A 21849-nucleotide genomic window follows, 5' to 3' on the forward strand; every position below is an offset into this window, starting at 1 on the left:
GTGGTAAATTTTTACTTTATTATTATTATTATAAAATAACAACTTCAGTATAGTTTTTGATCCTTGATTAATATTTACTACATTAATATTTTCTCTATTGGGATAATTTTATAGCAAAAAATAAAATATATACATATATAGACATACATTGTATATTTTAAATCATATGTTATGAAATTAGGGTGACTCGTGGGAAATTATTACTATTTTCTTTTGATGTACGAATTACGTTAAACTGCATATACTACTCTGCGCTCTTAAATGTTATTCATAAGGGTGAATTTTTATATTAAACACACATATACATATACTAAAATATCAGAAATTATAAATATTTTTGCAGAAGTAGAATTTGTTTCTATGATTTTAAAACAATATTAAAATTTATGTAACAGGTCTTTTTTTTCGGATTCTCCTGTAATTTTAATAATAACATATAAAAATATTGTTCTTATTTTTTTTAAAATATTGATTATTTATTTAATTTATCAACCTTTTGTTTTGTTCTTTTCAGTACGATTTCATATTGCTCATCTGTATGAAGTACAAAATAAACATAAAGCTGCTAAAGAAGCTTATGAACAGCTTCTCTCTGAAAAGGAGCTGACACCGCAATTAAAAGCACTTTTATTTCGTCAATTGGGTAAGTGCTTATTTCATAATTTTTGATAATGTTTTATAATAAGTTTTAAGGTTTTCATGTGGATACTTATTTATTATTGTTTAAACAAAAATTCTAATATTAAAATCCAATCATAAAATTTAAAAGTTCCCAATTTAAAGAACCAATATTGAAAATTAACCAATCGAAAAAGAACGCTTTTCTATGTATCTTTACTAAAAGCTTCTCAGCATTCTTAAAATATGAAAGTACTTCTTCTAATGCATTTTCATAATCTTGTGTAACAATTTTGCTAAGCTAAACAATATAACTTCTGGTCGGTTATGTGCTGATGAACATCAGATTTTTTTTTATCTTTAAATTGGCTAAGTTGTGTAAAAATTTTTGAGATATATAATGAATAACAGATATACTTGCACGATTTCTTTAACAACCTTTTGCGTATTAAAATAAGCAAAAAAAATTTAATCAACGTCTTAATTTTTACTCATGTCATTTTGCGTCATGCCATTTTCATTAAATAGTGCATTAATTTCATATTATCTAAGACACTTTTAAACTAGACTTTGTACAAAATCCTTACTATTTAACTTGGATCGTACCGTTAATTAGAGCGTTTAATTTTTATTTTAACCCTTTCGTCCTTAGGGCTTTTCTTTTTATATTACTCAAGTATGTATGCATTATTTTTTGAATTTTTTTCTCTGAAAATCTATAATAAAAAAAACAATTCAAGGATGAAATAAAAATAATAATTTCAGTGACGACAAGCTTTGCAAGCCTTTCTTTTTCAAGAACCTGTTCTCTTCCATTTTAATAAAATTAAAAGGAAAAATTTTTACTTTAACAAGGATCAATTTTTATTTATAATTAAAAAACAATAAAACAATATTTATTTCTTAAATATTATCGATTGTAAAATGGTATTTTTTTCAAAACTACTCCGTACGTACTCACTATTTAGATATTAAAATGTTACGTATAATATTTGTACCTGAATGTATATGTCTACGAAATTACTTGTAATATTTAAATAATATTGTATAAATATACCCATGCATATTTTTTTAATATGACTGGCTTTTCTTCTGATTATTTTTATCCTAAAAGAAGAACTTATCAAAAAAAAAAGTATTATTTTTTGTAAAGGATTGTAATTACATACCTTCTTTTTTTGTATAAACAGCCGTTACTCGTCATATAAGAATTATGTTTTATGATCGTCCTTTTTTTTCTTTTTTGTTTGCTTATTTTCTTAAATTGTTCTTTGAAAAAAAAATTGCTTTGCTTTTATATTGAATAAGAAATTGTGCTCATAAAGGCATGCAAAATTTCCCAGAATATTTTATCACATACAAAAAAAAACACAAGGTCACACAATTAAAAAATAATAAGAACACAAGAAGAAGAACAAAAAAAAATTAGAATCCAGTTTTATTCCGTAAAGTATAATAAAAAAAATAAATAAAAGTCGTCCTTGCTTCTTAATTGTTCTACAATTTTATGTTGACATATTTTTGTTTTTAGAAAATAACGTAGTATCCTATAAATTTTACGATTATTCTTGAAAATTGTTTTTTTTTTAATAAGAAATTTTTAATTTTGAATTTAAGTAATGCAACATCTTAAATCTATAAAGTTTGCAACATCTTGTCATTCAGTAGTTTGAAAATGTAGCTAAAATCGCTTGAATTTTTCGTAACTTGTGTCAGCATATTATTTTAGTTATTGAAATTGAATAAGTTTCCACGGTTATTTTATAAATAATTTAGTCAATATTTTCTCTTAAAGAAAATTAGTACATCCACATGGTAAGTAGGCTCTTATGATGCATTGGAGTTTTTTTTCATAAAATCGCCATAGGATTCGACTGTTTGGACTCAAAATTATATATTAATATTTGACAATTAATAGCCCAACAAGCAACCAATTTCAAATTATGTATGAATCTGTCGATATGGTAATGAGATCATTGCAACTTGATATCTCAATATTATTTTCATTTAAATTTATTGTTTATATTGATTAGGCTCAGGAACTTTTTAATGGACTACATAAAAAATAATTGTGGCCAACATGAATAGAAATAGCATTCAAATTTTCAATACTTTTTTGTTTTCCTTTATGTTTGAAAAACCAAAGACTAAGAAAATTTACCAAGCTAATTTAATTATTAATTATTTTATTAAAAAGTGCTGCATTTCGGTTTATTAAATTGAAATGCAACCTCAGCTGTTTGAATATTAATTTATAAGTAAGAAAAATAATATTTCAATAAGTATTTTTCGATTAATTATATTTTATATTTTATACTACATATTTCATAATATTTTCTCTTATTTTAGGATGGATGTATCATTGTGTAGAATCATTGGGTGAAAAAAGACAGCGTAGTTCTATTGCAATACAGTGTTTAAATAAATCTATAGAATCTGATCCTAAATCAGGACAATCATTATATTTGTTAGGAAGATGTTTTGCCAGTATTAATAAAGTTCATGATGCGTTTATAGCATACAGAAATTCTGTAGAAGAAACTGAAGGTAACGCTGATACCTGGTGTTCAATTGGGTAAGTTTAAAGTGGTAAAAAAGGGAAATTTACTTTTTTTTTATTTTATTATTTTATTTTAGTAATTTATTTATATTAAACATTTTTAGAGTATTATATCAACAACAAAATCAACCAACAGATGCTTTACAAGCTTATATATGTGCTGTGCAATTAGATAAAAATCATCGTGCTGCGTGGACAAATTTAGGTATTTTATATGAAAGCTGTAGTCAACCAAAAGATGCACTAGCATGTTATATAAATGCGACTAGAGCATTAGATTCAGTAAGTAAAATTAACATAATAATATTTCTAGACTTGTAGAAAAAAATTTATGTGTATCAATTTAGAAGATTCCTTTTTTACTTCGGTACTACAAGTACTTGTTCGTCATCCTATTGTGTAAAATTGTGTAAAATGCTCTTTTAATGGTCAAAATCTGTTCGAAAATAATATGGCGTCTTGGCAATAATTTTAATAAGTTGGGCTTACATTTCACTTTAGAGACATGTAATTTCTAAATTTATTGTAAAATAATAGCTAATTTTTTAATTTTATGTATATTGTATTATACAAGTATTAAATGCTATTAAAACGATTAAAACAAAATACTTCTATTTCGTTAACTAAAAAATTTCGTGTTTTTAAATAACATTACAGATTTTGCTAAAACTTATATATGTATGTATATAAATAAGTTTATATACTCCACGAAAGAAAATGTAAAAAAGCGAAACTTTTCAAAGAGACTTACTTCTTTGTACCACTATTCAAGGGGAAGAACGAAAAAAATGTTATTATTTTTTGTTTATTCAAATTAAGCCCTATCGCCTTGCTTCAAAGATACCCTCAAATTAAAGACACTATGTAAATGTATAAGCGTCAAATTGGTTTTGTTAATTTTTCTAAAAAATATTGAGTTGGATTACATAAAACAATTAACAATTGAAAATGATGATTTTGTAACTTTAGAACAGGACAAAGTACATACATTTTTGTACAATTTAAACAAAAACAATGGTAGATTAAAAGAATAAAAAATAATAAAAAGAAACATCTTTGTATTTAAATTTCGTTGTAAACAGCGAATGTGGTTAAACGTGCGGTATGCCAATTCGTTATATTGAATTTTTTTACGCAAATGCAAATAATGCCAGCTAACAAATCAATTTAAGTAAATTTTGTTACATTTCTTTTTTTTATTTTTCTGATGCATAACGTAAAACAACAGTAAATTCTATTCAAATGTTACACATCTACAATAATTACCCTATTTTACTCAATATTCTTAGTTTATACAAGATATTGTTTAAAGAATAATACTTTATTTATTTATTTTGTATTCTTTTGTAGAATTCAGATTCACCATTAACTTTATCTATTAATAATTCGAATTTATTATCACATACACAATCATTATCAACATTATCGAAAAAGCAGCTATTAAAGGATATAACAACAGGTGGTGGTGTTGGTGGCAAGCCACAAAATTTATTACAAAGAATACAATTCTTGCAAACGCAATTAGCTCAAGCTCCTATGCCGAGCATAACGTCTAAAAGACGCCAGTTGTTCTCAATAGAAGAGGCCTGGAATCTGCCAATATCAGCTGAAATGAGCTCACGTCAACAACAGCAACAACAACAAATTCAACAACATCAAAACGTTCATCAAGCCAACCAGTCACATCATCAGCAAAGGCAATATTCAAAAGGTTATGTACCGGTGAGTTACTGTTTTTAAAATAAATTTGCATTACATTTATTTATTATATAATATATTATTTAGATTTAATATATATGTATATTATATATATAAATATATATATTATATAATATATAATATTATATTTAATATATACATACATTATTTAGATTGTCATACAAATACATTTTCTTATATAAGTTTTTTTAAGATCTAGTACGATTTCGTTCGATTCGGAAAAATATCCACCGTTATTGTTTATCTCTCTCATAGAATTCTCCGAGTTTGAAACTAAGTTACGCACGTAGAGTTTTAATTAATTATAAATCTCACTCGTAGATATTATGAATCTGCAATGGCAACATTATTTTTCGGAATGTCAAAATCGATATTTTATTACAGCTGTTTAACATTGAAATTTTTCAATTTTAATAGTTGATATTTAAAAAAATAATACACATTTTACAAAATAATAGACATTTCAAAAACAATAGACAATCAAAAAAATTGAATTAAAATAATCTCGTTTTCCTTCAAAAAAATCTCTTCAAAAACATTTTAATATTATATAAATAAAATAAATTCTACTAAATACTTGCATTTCTCTCCTTTATTTAAAAAAAAAATTAACAAAAACCTAAAATTAACCGACCACTCTTGAATACTGGCTTTCTAAATTTCATTGCCCACGAGGGAGATTTACAGTAATCGTAAATCTGGCCAAACTGGTGATCTTAAAAATTCTGATTTTTGGCCCTTATTTAATAATTTTTGGATCCATAAATTTTTTCTTAAAAATATTTAATATTCTTAATAGGTCTATACAAATTCCTTTCTGAATAGGAAATGTGTTTCCAAGATGGTTGAATAGTTATATATACATACATTCATACTTGGACAAATTTTTCTCACCACCTCTACTACATCTACATGTATTTTACATATTTAAGACCATACGTACAATTTCTGAAACTATTTTATTTGATACGGTACCGAAATTCACAGCCATACTCAAAATACCAATAATAAAACAGTCATTTGCGATTATGTAAAATTTTAGAACAAATTATTGCACATCTAAGTTCTAAACCAAATCAACACAATATTTGCCGTTGGTATTACTGTGTAGCAAAGTGACAATCTCTAGTATTGCCACATAAGTAAAAATAGGTGAAAAGATCAACTAGATAAAATTATATAAAACTGGCAATAAATTTTTTTATATTATTTTTACAATTTTTCTTTGAAATTGAGAATCAATTACTCACATCTTTGCAGAATCTCTCGAAAATAACTAAATATGTAACAAAAATTAAGAGCAAATTAAAACTGATAACCAAAAATGAAATCATAAAAAAAGTTGTACACAGCTTTACTGTGTACAACTTTTCAATATTTCTTTATGATTTAATTTGCTTTCATTACCTAATTATTTGGAAAAAATGAATGTCAAGCTTCCATATTATATGTGCATATAACCGAGCCATTTTATTTATGAAAAGAGACTGATATAGCCAAATTTAATTATAGCGGCAATACTGTTCTTATGCTCTTATGTCATTTTACATTTTGACTTTTTGGTTAACTAAAAAAAAGAAGTAAAAATTTTTCTTTCACATTGTGACCTTCATTGAAAATGGAAGTAAAATTTAAGAATTTTTGTAAAAGTTCAAAAAAAAAGGAAGAGAAAAAGTAAATCATGGAAATTTTTTATTAAATGATGGTTAGTCGAAGCAAATTATGGATTTGCAAATTGTAAAAAGAAGAAAAACAAAGGTGAAAGTAACACCATGTGGAAAGCACATGGCAGTGGCTATCTTGGGCGGTAAGTTACGAAACCATAAAATGTACTAACCTATGAGAATTTTATATGCAGGAATATAAATATATAATTAATTTTTAATATAAAATTTATTTTAAACTATGAATGTATCAAAGTTTTACCTGTAGATACATAGGAATTTAGGTACCTTATATTAGCACACCCATAGGAATCAAAAGAGGTCAAATTTTTAATTTAATGTGTACATAGGTACATGCTACGTTTGTATGAACATACCCATAGAAATGTACCATTGAAATATCAAATTATCTAATTTTTTTTTGTAAGGAAGAATAAAAATGAAATTTTATAGTAAAAAAAGGTGATGAAAAGAATTAAGATAAGAGTACATAATTTGTAAGTATGTACTATGAACATATTGAAAAATTCATACATAATTTTGGGCATGTTGGTATGAATATGTTTGTATAAGGTACTGACTGCTCAAATTATATAACTGAAAATTATGTACATACATACATGTCTACATACTTATGTAATTTTGTATGAATATTTGACAATATTCGAAAAATGAGGGTTTTCCAAAATTCAGTTTTAATATCAATTTTAATATAAAGCGTGATAATTATTTAAGACTACAAAAATGTAATGTACATACACATGTGCATATTTCAAATCAGAAGATGTAAACTGGTTGGTCCCGTAGATCTGTAATGGTGCAATAAAAGATTTTTAAGTTAGAATCTTTATTGCATACATATATGAATTATTGAAAATCACCAATGTCAGCAGTTGGGCCGCCATACTACTGCAGACATTCGAGAATTGGTTATTAAACATTATGAAGATTATAGGTAGAACACGTAGTAACGAAAATCGGATTGAGAATAAGCCTAGAAAGAGTAAATTTTTTTGGTAGCCATGAGAGATGGATAGTTAGAAAAATAAAAAATAATACTAAATTTAGCGCACCTTATATTCTTGATATGGTGCGTGACTAGTTTAAAATAAAATGTAATGCCTAAAGAATTAGGGGAGTTCTATTTACACTGTAGAACTGCTCATCAACACATTTTGAAAGATTTTTCATTCTGGAAAGATGTGTTATTTACAGATGAAAATAAATTTGATATGTTTGAATCCGATGGAGAAGAGTAAATGAAGACCTGAAATCACAGCATATAGTAACCACAGTAAAACTCGGTGGTGATCATATAATGATTTAGGGTGCTTATTGAGTTATATCTGGGGTTGCTAATTTACATTTTATTGAGGGAAATATGGAGAAATATCAATATCTAGACAGATTGAAAAATAATTTATAACAAAGTGTTAATAAACTAGGAAACGGTAATACATTTCATAATTGAAAATTTGTGGCACAAATTGGAGTTAGAAATTTGGAAACATCACATATTTGATAAAAATGATTTAAAAACCTTATTAGAAGAATGGCAAAAATTTCCTCCAGAATATACAAAAACGATAATTAAAGCAAGAGGTTTTGTTACTAAATATTAAAACACAAAAATGCAAAATAATGATACTTTTTTACACATTTAATAAGTGGACCAGTGGACCATTTTGGTTGTGATCTAAAATTATTTTTATCAGCCAAACATTTATGAATTGTTATTTAGTTTGTTTCTATTACGAGTATATTGAAGTTTTTTTGTTAATTTATTTTACTATATGTATGCATTCGCAAAACTCATTTCAGTTTGTAAATTCAGTTGCATTCTGATGTAAAACTGCGATATAATAACAAGTTTCTTATTCTGTTCTTTGCTAACATACAGCATAAGAACTTAGCCCAGGAAACTAATAATTTTAATCAAACTTTAATGTAAAGTTCTTAACAACACAATATATTTATGAAAGCATTTTAATTTTTTAAGCAGTTAATACATATTAAAAATATTTCAAAATGTGTTCAACAATAACAGACAATATGTTCTGTGAAAGAATATCTGATTAAAAAGTAGTTTAAATTTTTATTCATCATCAACGTTTTCACGGAAAATTATTTTATTCCAAAAAATTTTTGTGCCAATTTGGTTTGCGAAATTTTTTTTTGAGATCTAACCGTCGAATCTTAGAAAATCTACCCTGCCATAAGAGTAATACTTACATATTCATATAAAATATTCCTCGGTTAATAATTTTTTTATACACACCGTCTGAGAAATTACATTCAAGTTAGAATCACCTTTTAAATAAGACAACATTTGCAACTTAAATTGAATGTCAATATAGAACAGAAAATACTGCTTGATATAAAAAAACTTTTGAAACAATATTCGCAGAAAATACTTCGAATTGAGTTTTCAATACCATTTTGATGTCCCCCTGCGATATATTAATCGATTTCATTATTAAGAGTCTTTATTCAAAAAATGAAATTTTCTCTTGCACAGGAATCGAACAGTTTCAAAATTTTCTATTGGTTTTTATAATCTACAAAATTTTATATTGGTTTGTTCATTTTTCTTTTTTCTTTCGAATTCTGGTCTACCATCCATAACAATAGTTTAAGTCTAAAAAAAAAAATATAAAAACTGGATTTTTGTTTTTATAGGCTCAACAAGGACCTCCTCCCCCATATCCAAATCAAGGGGTCAATTCACAAATTCCACCAAAAAGGTTCAAACCGAATGATGACTCCGCAAACGGTAACAGACCCGGACAACCCGCAATATATTTATCTCAGCAGCAAATGCAAATGTTACAATTTTTGCAACAAAATCAGAGTAATCTAAATCCTCAACAAACACTTTTATATCAACAGTTGAGTAATCAGTATAGATTAATGACACAACATCAGCAACAAATAAGAATACAGCAACAGCAGCAACAACAGCAACAATTACATCAACAGCAACAGACAATCATACAGCAAAGTGGTGTTTTCCAACAACCACAAACAACTGCTGGTGTTCGAACTCCACAATCTGATCAAAATGCCAATTTTAATTTAAACAATTTTTCAGCTGCGACGGCAAATACACAGCCAGCCGCAGTTATTCCACACAAATCAGCAAATAATAATGATTTTAAATTAAACGATCAACACAATCAAACTTTGTACGAATTATCAAATTCAAATGATTTTACACAAATTCCACCGTCAAATGATAATGATTTAGGTAAATACTCAAATTCTGTTTCCTAGAAAAATTTAATTTTAAATGATGATTTCCAATTTAATTAACTTTCGTTCTACTGAAGAAAATTGTGTAGATTAATGTAATTCTGATAGAGTAAAAAAAAATTTTTTTTGTTTTATATTAACGGTGTAAAATTTTATAAAAATTTTTTATTTTTAAAGGCGTTACAGATCAAGAACTTCAGGCTTTATTGTCACAAAAAGACTTAGCTGAAGATATTTTAAAAACGTTGGCGTCCGATGGCTTAGATATTAAAGAAGAATTAGACGCTGATGATTTAAGTGATTTAACAAATAGCAGTAGCAATTTTATGCAAACAACAACTCCAACAAATTCCTCAACCCTCAGAAACAAATCTCCACCCATAAAATGTGAAGCTACTTCGACTTCATCGTCTTCAATGTTTTCATCATCTGTTGGTGCCACCGTTCGAGATGAAATTAAGTTTGAATCACATCTGAAATTTGAAAAAATTGGTAGTGAAGATGATGATGATGACGACGATAGTCCGCCAGTTTTTACTACACTTATGAGTAGCAAACAATTAATAGAAGGCGTTAAAAAACTCGGTACACTTGACCCGCCACCAGCATGTTCAGTATTATCAATAGAAGCAAAACCACCAATACCTCCTGAATGCCCTCCACAAAGGTTAACACGTGAACAATTATTACCTCCAACACCGTCTGTGCATTTAGAAAACAAAAAACACGCGTTTAGTCCGCAACTGCAAGAATTTTGTTTAAAGCATCCAATTGCTGTCGTTAGAGGGTTAGCTGGCGCGTTAAAGTTAGATTTAGGTTTATTTTCGACGAAAACACTAGTGGAAGCAAATCCTGATCATAGTGTTGAAGTAAGAACACAAGTTCATCAATCACCGGATGAAAATTGGGATGCAACACAAGGCAAACGAGTGTGGCCATGCATATCACATAGATCTCACACAACTATAGCTAAATATGCACAATATCAAGCTTCAAGTTTTCAAGATAGTTTAAAGGTACATTTTATTTGAAAATAATATGCATGTAAATAAATTAAATATGTTCCAAATGTTTTTTGTAGGAGGAACGCGATAAAAACTCTGGAGTGCAAACAATGTCAGATTCAGATTCGAAAGATTCTGTGACAAATGTTTCAAAAACAAAAAAAGTCAAACTGAACAAGAATGGCAATAAAATGTTAAGGTAAGTTTCAAAATAGTAGATATATACAATTAAAAAGAATAAGCATTTGAATCATACTTTACTTAATAATTTATTGTAAATTGTTGAGATTTCAAATGCAAAAGCAATTTTTGGAAAAGTATTCGCTAACACCACTTGTTTTATATTACGATTGAGCGGAGTTTGATAGTAGGCTTTTCCACACCAAAAAGTGAAGCTTATAATTTATTAATTTATAATTATTTTTATTTTTTAATTTTTAATAGATTTGGCACTAATGTCGATTTATCTGATGAAAAGAAATGGAAAGTTCAACTTCAAGAGTTGCAAAAACTACCTGCATTTGCACGTGTCATATCAGCATCTAATATGCTCTCTCACGTTGGTCATGTTATATTAGGCATGAATACTGTTCAATTATATATGAAAGTTCCTGGAAGTCGTACGCCGGGACATCAAGAAAACAACAATTTTTGTTCAATTAATATAAATATTGGTCCGGGGGATTGTGAATGGTTTGGTGTACCAGACTCATATTGGGGAGGCATACAACAATTGTGCGAACGTAATAATATTCACTATTTGCACGGCTCCTGGTGGCCTGTATTAGAAGATTTATACAGGGAAAACATTCCAGTATATCGTTTTATACAAAGGCCGGGAGATCTTGTTTGGGTGAATGCAGGGTAAGTTTGTATGATAATAAATAATTTTGTTGAATTTTCTAGTTTTATATCTTTTTACTTATTTTTAACTTGTAGTTGTGTCCATTGGGTTCAAGCGGTTGGTTGGTGCAATAATATTGCGTGGAATGTTGGTCCATTAACAGCAAGACAGTATTCATTGGCTATTGAACGTTACGAATGGAACAAATTACAAAACTATAAAAGTATAGTTCCAATGGTCCACTTAAGTTGGAATTTGGCAAGAAATATAAAAGTATCGGATCCAAAATTATTTGAATTGATAAAGTAAGAAAAAGATATAGTTTTTTATACAATGAAAAAACACAAGTTATTGTGATTAGAAAACGTGTGAACTTACAAATAGTTGTAGAACTAATCTCTAAAATCTATATGTGATAATACATACTAAACCTTTTTTCAGAATGTGTTTGTTGTCAACCCTTAAAAATGTGATACATACTCTAGAATATGTGAAATCTAAAGAAGTTGAAGTGAGATTTCATGGACGTGGTAAAAATGAAGCATCTCATTATTGTGGTCAATGCGAGGTAAAATTAACATTAAATTAATCAAAGCATTGTTTTATTCTTAATATGTTTTCTTATTATCAGATTGAAGTATTCAACGTTCTTTTCATACGGGAAGCCGAAAAACGGCATGTTGTACATTGTTTAAATTGTTCAAGAAAACAATCACCCAATTTACAAGGGTTTGTCTGTTTAGAAGAATATAGATTAACTGAGTTAACCCAAATTTATGACGCGTTCACAATATTTAAACCTCCGGGCAATAATATAAGTAATGTTTAATATTAAAGTAAATATTAAATGAATTTTAGTTGAATTTTGTTTAAACTAATGATTTTACATTAAATGTAATAATACTTTTACTATAATTTACAATTGTATTTGAATGTTCATTTAGTTTTAATGCCATTAAACAATTAAATTCATTCAAAGATTTCTGTACAAAAACAAAATCAAATTTATTTATTTCTGTATGTTATTATATTTAAATTTTATATTTTAGTTTTCTCTATTATTTTATTTTTTTTTTGTACAAATCTTATATTTTTATCCGGTTGACTAATTTTGTTAATTAAATAATATAAAAATTATATAAATGTACAGCTAAGCTAAATTGAAAATTATAAGAATGAAAATTGTATGTAAATAAAAACTTTTACTTAAAAGAAAATTTTTAATCGTAAAATAAGCATGACAATTGCGATATTTTGTCATAAAAATTTATTCATTTCAATTTAATTTAAATCATACTTCTTAATGTATTATCAAATATAGATAACTAAAAAGTGTAAAAACATACTTATTTTAGTCTTATTTTATAATACTTATAAATAAGCTAATTCTTAAGAATCAAGCAAAAAAATATATATGCATAAATAGAACGATATATTAATGATCTCAAAATAAAAAAAAATAAAAATATATTAAAAGTACATATATTTAAAAAGTGTGTTTTATATTATACAATTTTCTTTTATGAAAATTGAAGAAAAAAAATTTTGTACATAGAAAATTTATTAAGTATAGTATAAAAACAAAGTAAGAAAAAAAAAAACGACAAAGTGGTTGCGTTAATACACCAAAGTAGAGCTAAAATTATCTATAAAATGTACATTTTTTTCTTATTTAGAAAACAAAATCATTCGCAATATATTTATACACATACATAATAATTCGTTTTTAGCTCAAAACGTATTTACTGTCCATAATCATTTAAGACTAATCGAATGAAAATAAAATGTATCTTAAGCAAAAAAAAAAAATTTTATATGTAAATAAAATATTGATAATTTGGATCATATCTTAATTTAATTATAATTTGAAATTATTCACCTTCTTCATTTATGTATTAACAAATGTATACAACCAAGGAAACAATAAAATCATTAACAATTAAAAAATGTTTTTAGAATAATTTTTTTTTTGGTTAAAAGCTAATATTATTAGGAAATAATTTTTGAATATGTCAATAACTTTTTAGATATATATTTGCAAATTATCACCACATGGTACAACATACCGTGGTCAAATGCAACATTGATAATTATTACTCATTTTTTTAAAAATCAAAATTGCAAGTCAAAGTTAATAGGTATACGCTCAACTTAAATTTTTTATTAAATTCAATGGGTTTAAATTACAAAATTTAAAATTTTATTTCTTTTTTTTTCTGAATGTTATACAATGAAATGATGGGAAAAAATTAAAAACTAAGATGATTCAAATTTTCAATATTTTGAGTAAAAAAAAATAAACAAAAAGCGCAAAAATTACTTTAAAATTTAGTTTTTAAATAAATAAAAAAATCGGTATTTTAAATTAAACAAGAAAAACAAAAATCTGTAGGTGCTTTTTAAAAAAAATTAATAAAAGAATAAAATATAAATTTGAAATAAAAATAATGTATAATAATATTTTAATATAATCGTATAATTCGATCTTCTTGATTTTGTCAGTTTCAATTTCAGCGAAAAACCGCGCGCCGTTCTAAGCTCAAAATAGAGGTTTCATGATTTTGTAATAAAAAAGGCAGAAATAAAGCAATTTTTTTATATATACAAAGAAAATTATAAAAAAAAAGTAGTTACTTGGTTTTATAAACCATCGGAAAAACACAACTTTTAAAACTGTTCTAAAACAATTTTTTCCTCCAGTTAAATATTTAGATTTCAAAAATTATATGAAAAAAATAACGCTTACCCATATTTCGAAAAATTGAAAGTTAACATTACCTCTTGAAGAAAAGTGCGTTCAGCTCTGCTGATAATTTATTTGAAACAATGGCAAACCACTGCGTTCTTATCCACATTCAAATTAATGGTTTTAAAAAAATGGAAAAATTAATAGATTTTTTTTTTTTGAATTAACAATATTTCTTTGTTTTTGTTCTTTCGCAAGTAGAGAGAATCCCAATTCATTATTCAACAATATGTTTCGGAAATAACATGAGTTCTTCAATCAATATTTTATTCTAAGTTGTTTTAAACTTCATGTATACAACAATAGATAGAATACAATTTATACAAAAGAAAATTCTTTTATTTCTTTTCATTCTTTTTAAAATTAGATTTAATAATTCTTCCTTAAAAATAAGATAAAAAAAAAAAAAACAGAAAAAATAATTAAAAAATTTTTTTAAAAGTAATTGTAAAAAGGAGCAAAAAATGTTTATGAAAAGAACAATGCATAAAAAAATGTATGAAAAGTGTAAAAAGAAAAAATAAACAATAATTAAATAAGAAATAAAAACAAGTTGAAAATTTTAATTAGGAAATGAAAATGACCAGTAAATCACTGCCAAAAGAGATTGATCTTGGAAATTTAAATAAATTATATAAAAAAAAAGAGTACATAATTATAAATATAAAAAGAAAACATAAATTTCAATAATTCATGTTCAAAAATTTGTAAATTTAAAATAATTTTTATTAATATAGCAAGTTGGTACAATATTTTTTCTTTCAATAACACTTAATACGATAATTAAATTTCTTAATATTCATATTCACCAGTTCTTATATATTTTTTTTGAATCATTTGTTTTTAGAAAATTTAAAACATTTTAATTACAATTAATCACTATATGAAGTTAAACTAAAATTAAAAGTTTGTGATGTTTTTAAAACATTTTTTTTATTTAAACTTTAAAGTGACTTTTTACTATTTAATGTTCAACTAATATCTAATACCTTTAATTAATGAAAAATTTTTTTTTCCAGTAACTTTTTAAATATCCATAGTTTAATTATTTGCATTATTAATTCTAAATTATAAAAAAATAATAATAAATTGAAACTATATTTGAAACAGATAAATTGAAATTTTTGCAAAGTAAATTAACTTTTATGATAAAACCTTTTAGCTGAATTTAAATTCAAATTGCTGATATATTTTTCAAAATAAATGTTGATTTATTATTGCGGACAAGAATATGTTCAACTTTAGTCAAAAACAAAAATTTTTTCCTTTTCCTAAGTTTTTGATTACAAAACATAAAATCTGTTTTAGAATCATTAAACAACAAATTAAAAATTAATAATATTTGGAATTTCATCGCAAAAAGTTGCCAATTAATATTGAATTTTTATTAGATAATTCAGTTCTAACTTTCATACTAAGTACGCAACTGTTAACTTTAAAACCTTAAACCTGCTCAAAACTCTAGTTATTGAGAAGTAAGTGCAGTATTGCAAAATAAATCATTTTCCTCCAACTAATGAATGACCGAAGGAAATTTTCGATGCAAAATTGACAATCATATGTTTTTTATTTTATAGTTCGGAAAATATTTTAGAAAATGTATTGTTATTCACAAATTGATCTTTAATAAAACAACACACAAAAATTATAATTTGAATTATTTTTTAAATTAAAATAATATTTTCGTTTTAAATGTAAATTTTAAAATTTTTTTTTCGAGGAACAAATATTACATACAACGTCTTCGTGGAGAGCATATTATGCACTAGTGAATTTTTTTTTTTTTTTGCATATAAATTGTTGTGTTGGCAGTTACCTTTTGCGCTAACTAGTGAAGACCCCAATATTGTATTTAAAATTTTTTCGGCATAAGTACCGCTTGCTAATTAATATACTTAAAATAAATAATTTTTATATTTTAATTTGTAAAAATTAATTTTTTTTTATTCAATTACTACGAAATAAACTATTCAAAAAATAATTTGGAACAAAATTTTTTTTTAATATTAAAGAAAAGAAATGAAAAATATTTATAATTTTTTGTACAAATGAAAAAGTTCTTTTTTTTTTTTTTGTTTTGTTTGGTTTGTTTTTTTTTCTTTTGAGGTTAAAATAATCATTGTGTATAAAATTTAAAAATGAAAATGAAAAGTATAATATAGAAGAAAAAAAAAACAAAACATAAATAAGGCATATAGAATGTTAGTAAATAGCAAATTAATTATTGTAGAGGGAAACTTAAGTTGTGAGTATGTAAGAGAATAATTAAAATACAAAAAGTAAATAATACACACATATATATTTATAAATATTCTATAATAATAAAATATTATAAATATAAATACATATATATATGTATATATGTATGTAACACAAAATATTAAGCAGTTTTTAAGCAACAACAAAAAATAGTAAAAATAATTTATCCTTCTTTAAGAAAGTAAGAAATTCAATTGTGTAATTTGAAAATTAAGGCAAAGTTATTGTATGAAAATGTTTGTTTTTTTTTATGCATTAAGATGATTCTGATTGTAAATATTAAAAAGAAATAAAAAATAATAAATTAAAAGTATAAAATAATTATATAAAATAAAATAAAAATTGAAAACAGAAATAGATAAAAAAAAATACAATTTAAAAAATAAAAAAAAAATAAAATAAAACAAAAAAATTAAAAAAAAACATAATTTTTATTTAAGAAACTCTTTCTATTAAGAAAATTTGTAATCTGATTTCAATTCTTAAAAAAATACAAAAAAAAAAAAAAAAACCAAGAAAAAAAAACAGAAAAAAATATTTAAAACAAAAAAAAAATTTCAGAGAAAATTCATTAAAATTTTTTAATTTAAAAAAAAATGCATTTTTAGTTTTTTCTTTTTAATCTTTTCTTTTTTTTTTTAAATAGTACATTTTCGGTTCATTCTTTTCCTAAATCACATATTATACATAATTATACCTACATAATTAATTTGAAAAAAACGTTTATGATTTTTCCGAAAATGTTTTTAATTTATTTTATATTTTAATTTTAACCAAATAATATTGGTTGCATGCATTTTATTACATTTTACATAGTTGGTGCACACAAGATTAAGTAATATAAATAATAATTTTAAAAATTTTTGACCAATAACTTATACATTTTCAAAATAATTGCATAACATAAAAGTATTAAAGCCTATCGTGCGTATATACACTATGGAAAATTGCCAAAAACGTGTTAAGTAAAATTTCATAACGTTTCCCTAAAACCATTTGCAATTACCAAAAATGTAATAAAGCTTAATCAACGCATGCATTTTATACATTAAGTCCTCCAGATACGACATTTCGAGTTACGACATGATATAAATTTGGAACATTATTCGGCTTGCGATATTATTCGTGATACGACATTAAAAATACTGTTTTTTTTGAATAAAAACTCTATACCGAATTTAGTTATAAGACAAGACTAAGGCACAATATTTTAATAATGAACTGTTTTTAGTTAAAAATGCTAGTCAGTAGTTAAAAATACGAATTGAAGTGATATATATCAACTTAATCAAATTTTATTTTATTTATTTTTGTCCCAAAATTGAGTTTTTTAGGGTTCGTTATTATATTTTGTTGTTTTTTTTTAAAACTTTATTACCTTTTTTTAAGAAACAGTTCATTAATATTATAAAATAGTTTGTCGAATTCACTTTTTGTTTTCATACATTTTTTTTCCTCCTCAAACGACAATTCGATCTATGACATAAATTTCTGGAACCAAAAATTGTCGTATCTCGAGGACTTATTGTAACTTCTAATGGTTTTCTAATCAATCTAGAATAATCAATTTTTATCAGAATAATGATCCACAGCAACAAAACTACATCTTCAAAAAGTCAAACCAGGCAAAAAGAAATTAAAAAATCGACTTATAATATTTTGCCAATTTTCCACAGCATTAACTTATTACACGTTTGTGTTCAAAATTATAAAACTGAAAAGTGTTCATAATTATTATGGTATTTTTGATAATCCACTTGTAGATACATATTCAAAAATATTTTTTCAGTTTATTTAAAATATTAAAAAATTAGCGCGCTTTTATAGCTTTTTTATGTTACTATTACAAATTAAAATTATTACATTTGTAAAGAACTTACAAATCTTCATAAACTTAATATTTTACTTTTTGATTTGTAACATACTCGAATAATTTTTGAATATCCAACATTTTTATATTATGCTTAATATAAATAAAATAATAAAAAATATTTTTATTTATAGTAGTAGTTATAAAGAAAAATTTGGAATTTTAAGCACAAGTATCATTTTCGAACATGCTATTTTTGAAGTTTGGATTTAACGAACGTGCTTTATATTAGATCTAACTGAAAAATTGAGTTATCAAAAATCTCCTAAGCTCTAAATGAAAATGGAAACCGCTGTGTCAAGAACAGCCATATTTTTATGGTGAGTGTTAACTAATTCTTGGGAAGTGAATGTAAAAGGAATTTGACAACGAAAATTTTAAAGATACATAATCATGTTCTCTTTGAATCCGAAAATAAAGTTTTAAATTGCAAAACGTTCTTCGAAATATCTTATATTAGAAATTTTCATAAACGCAATACTGCATAAAATTGTAACGTGATAAATATTCAATATATTTTTAACTACATATTCTACAAAATCAAAAACAATTGACATGGATTCAATTGCGCTTCTAATTACGATTTCATTATATTACTGATAAGTTAGTCGTGTTTATGAACAAAACCAGATCGCAGTAAATCTTGTTTATGAACATAATTTTATCGGAGTTTCCTAAAAGTTAAGTTGGAATGCAAGTAATAAATTTGTGTATCTAATACTGCGTTTATGAAAAGGCCTATTATGTTTGTATTCAGATGTACTAAAATATTAGGTAAAATGGTTTGTATGAACATTATCTATTACTCATTAATTTTTTTTATTCATTTAAACACAATAAAATATTCATTATTTCTAGTTTAAAAATTGTTTGTTTTTTAATTTAATAAAAATTAAATGAATATGCTAAATTATGCATTTTTCTTTTTTTTATATAATTTTTTTTTTTATAGCTACATTTTAATCAGCTTTTGCTTTTTTACGATATCTTTAGATTATGCTAAACGTTGAAATATAAATTAAATAAATTTTGAAAAGGTCACCAAGCGTATGAAGTGCAATAGTCAAATTTTCTTACAAAAAATTCAAAAATTTCCACCGAATTTAATAATTAATTTTTGTTTTCTTTTTTTTTTGTTTCTAGATCATTGATATTTCATGGTTAAAAAATCATGACTGGAAATTACGATGAATTTTCTGTTTTGAGTTTTTAACTTATTTAAATTAATTTTTCATATCCAAAAATACTTCGAAAACTGGGAATTATATAAATAGGTACATATATATATATATATAACACTTATATATTGATATACATACTCAATAATAACAAGATATTTTTTAAGAAAACTAATAATAATTTTAGAAGAAACTTAAGAATTAGGCAAGATAGGATTTTATTGATGGATTGTGGTTTAATAAAAAAAAAAGAAACATGAAAACTATTACATAATATTTTGAAAATTGTTCTTAAATTAAAATTTTGTCAATAAAATGAAATAAAGAACAAAAAAATTATGTATATACATAGTTATTTTGGATAATTTAAAAATTAAAACCAATAAAATGAAATACATGAAAAAAAAACATACCGTCATTAAAAAAAAAAAAAGCTTTGTGCCTTTCAATTCAACGTAGCATCAACATTAACAATTAAATATAAATATTAATTTAAAAATTAAAACTAGTAAATATTTTGGTAATTGAAATACTAATTACAAAATATTTGAAAAATAAAAAATGAAAAATGTTTTAATACAAAATTAAACGCGTAATATAATTTAGTGTTCATATTAAGAGTAAATTTTAAAAGTAGATTTTCTTCAAATGAAAAACAAAAAAAAAGAAGACATTTTTTAAAATAAACAATTACCACATAATAAATAATATTTAAAATAGAATAATATAAGTACATTTGTACATATATATATATATATATATATATATATATATATATATATATCCAAAAGCAATTTTTTTTATTATTATAATTTATCGTCTACAAATAATTCATCAAATCATTATTTTTATACACGAATACATAGTAAATAATTCGTTTTAAAAAATTGCAAATAATAAATTTAATTAAAATGAAATATTGAACTTCTTAAAAACTTGAAGGAAACACACAAATCCGTGAATTTTAATTACTTAATTAATAATTTTAATGATCAATGCAATTTAACACATTTACTGAGCTCAAAAAAAATCTATAAAATAATTTGATAAATTCATGTGTAGGCAATTTTCACATTAAATTAATATTCGACGACTTGAATTCAATGTAAAAATTCAAAATCTGTTTAAATGAATAAATTTTAGTTCTTGGGCAAACATTCTCAATATTTAAGTATTTTTTTTATAACGTTAAAGAATAATGCGACAACAATCTTAGAAATTTCATTTCTTGCCTATAAATTCGTATGAGCTGCTTACACATTTTCAATTTTACTTTTTTAAATTTATTTGAAATTCATTTTTGAATTTACTTTTACATTACATATTTACTTTTACATACAGTCGAATACTTATATACATATGCATTTCGAACAGATTATTTTTTTGCTTATCTATCTGTATTGTGAAGTTATTCATTTCGCATTTGATTAGAAAAATTATATGTGGGCAAAAAGAGAAATGCGCGTGAAGGCGCTTTGCTTAGTTACATGCGTATTATGAATAAGTGAAATCGACTGTATATAGATTCATACCATTCAGTCTTCCTTTTTACGTTTATAACATATATTTTTATTTATATCTTCTTTTATAATCATGATACCTGAAGTAAATATGCATATACTTGGGCAAATTTAACAAAAATTTTTGTTTTGACGAATTTTTAAAATATACATATATTTCACGTTCCACTATTTTTTATTTTCCGAATTCTTTAATCAGTTAAAATCAAGTTTTTTATTAAATTTATTTATATAGTTATAGAATTTTTCAAAATTTCTTTGCAAGAGTACTTACTATATAGTTGACAAAATAAGTTAAATTATATTAAAAATTATCGGCAAAAATAATAAGAAAATAAAAAAAAAATTTTGCACGATCAAATTCTATTTAATAATAAAACCTCATTAGTTATATCGTAATACATAATATAATGATCGTAATTTCGGTACAATTATCCGATTACAAATTTTGCAATTTTTTAAAATTGATGTAAAAAAATATTATAATGTATAACAGTCATTTATATAGCATTGTGTATAAATTAATGAAAAATAAAAAAATATTTTTTTATAAATAAAATAGAAAAAATAAATAAAGAGGTTTAAAAAATATTTTTATGAGCAAATATTAAAAAC

At 24.2% G+C, this 21849-nt stretch overlaps 1 protein-coding gene across 1 annotated transcript in view; it reads left to right on the forward strand.

The window, feature by feature from the left end:
• LOC129615468 (lysine-specific demethylase 6A) overlaps positions 1 to 16691 on the forward strand; it is a 30061-nt gene extending 13370 nt beyond the window's left edge. The window contains exons 2-12 of the mRNA XM_055530696.1: positions 515 to 643; positions 2968 to 3193; positions 3283 to 3460; positions 4529 to 4900; positions 9241 to 9808; positions 9991 to 10829; positions 10895 to 11016; positions 11262 to 11681; positions 11757 to 11966; positions 12103 to 12229; positions 12293 to 16691. Of these exons, the coding sequence (XP_055386671.1) occupies positions 515 to 643; positions 2968 to 3193; positions 3283 to 3460; positions 4529 to 4900; positions 9241 to 9808; positions 9991 to 10829; positions 10895 to 11016; positions 11262 to 11681; positions 11757 to 11966; positions 12103 to 12229; positions 12293 to 12490 (3389 nt within the window). The 3' untranslated portion in view covers positions 12491 to 16691. The remainder of the gene's footprint in view (positions 1 to 514; positions 644 to 2967; positions 3194 to 3282; positions 3461 to 4528; positions 4901 to 9240; positions 9809 to 9990; positions 10830 to 10894; positions 11017 to 11261; positions 11682 to 11756; positions 11967 to 12102; positions 12230 to 12292) is intronic.
• Positions 16692 to 21849: the final 5158 nt, after the last annotated feature.

Source organism: Condylostylus longicornis, unplaced genomic scaffold (genome assembly GCF_029603195.1).
Source record: "Condylostylus longicornis isolate FDR11 unplaced genomic scaffold, ASM2960319v2 ptg000135l, whole genome shotgun sequence".
NCBI classification, from domain to species: Eukaryota; Metazoa; Arthropoda; class Insecta; order Diptera; family Dolichopodidae; genus Condylostylus; species Condylostylus longicornis.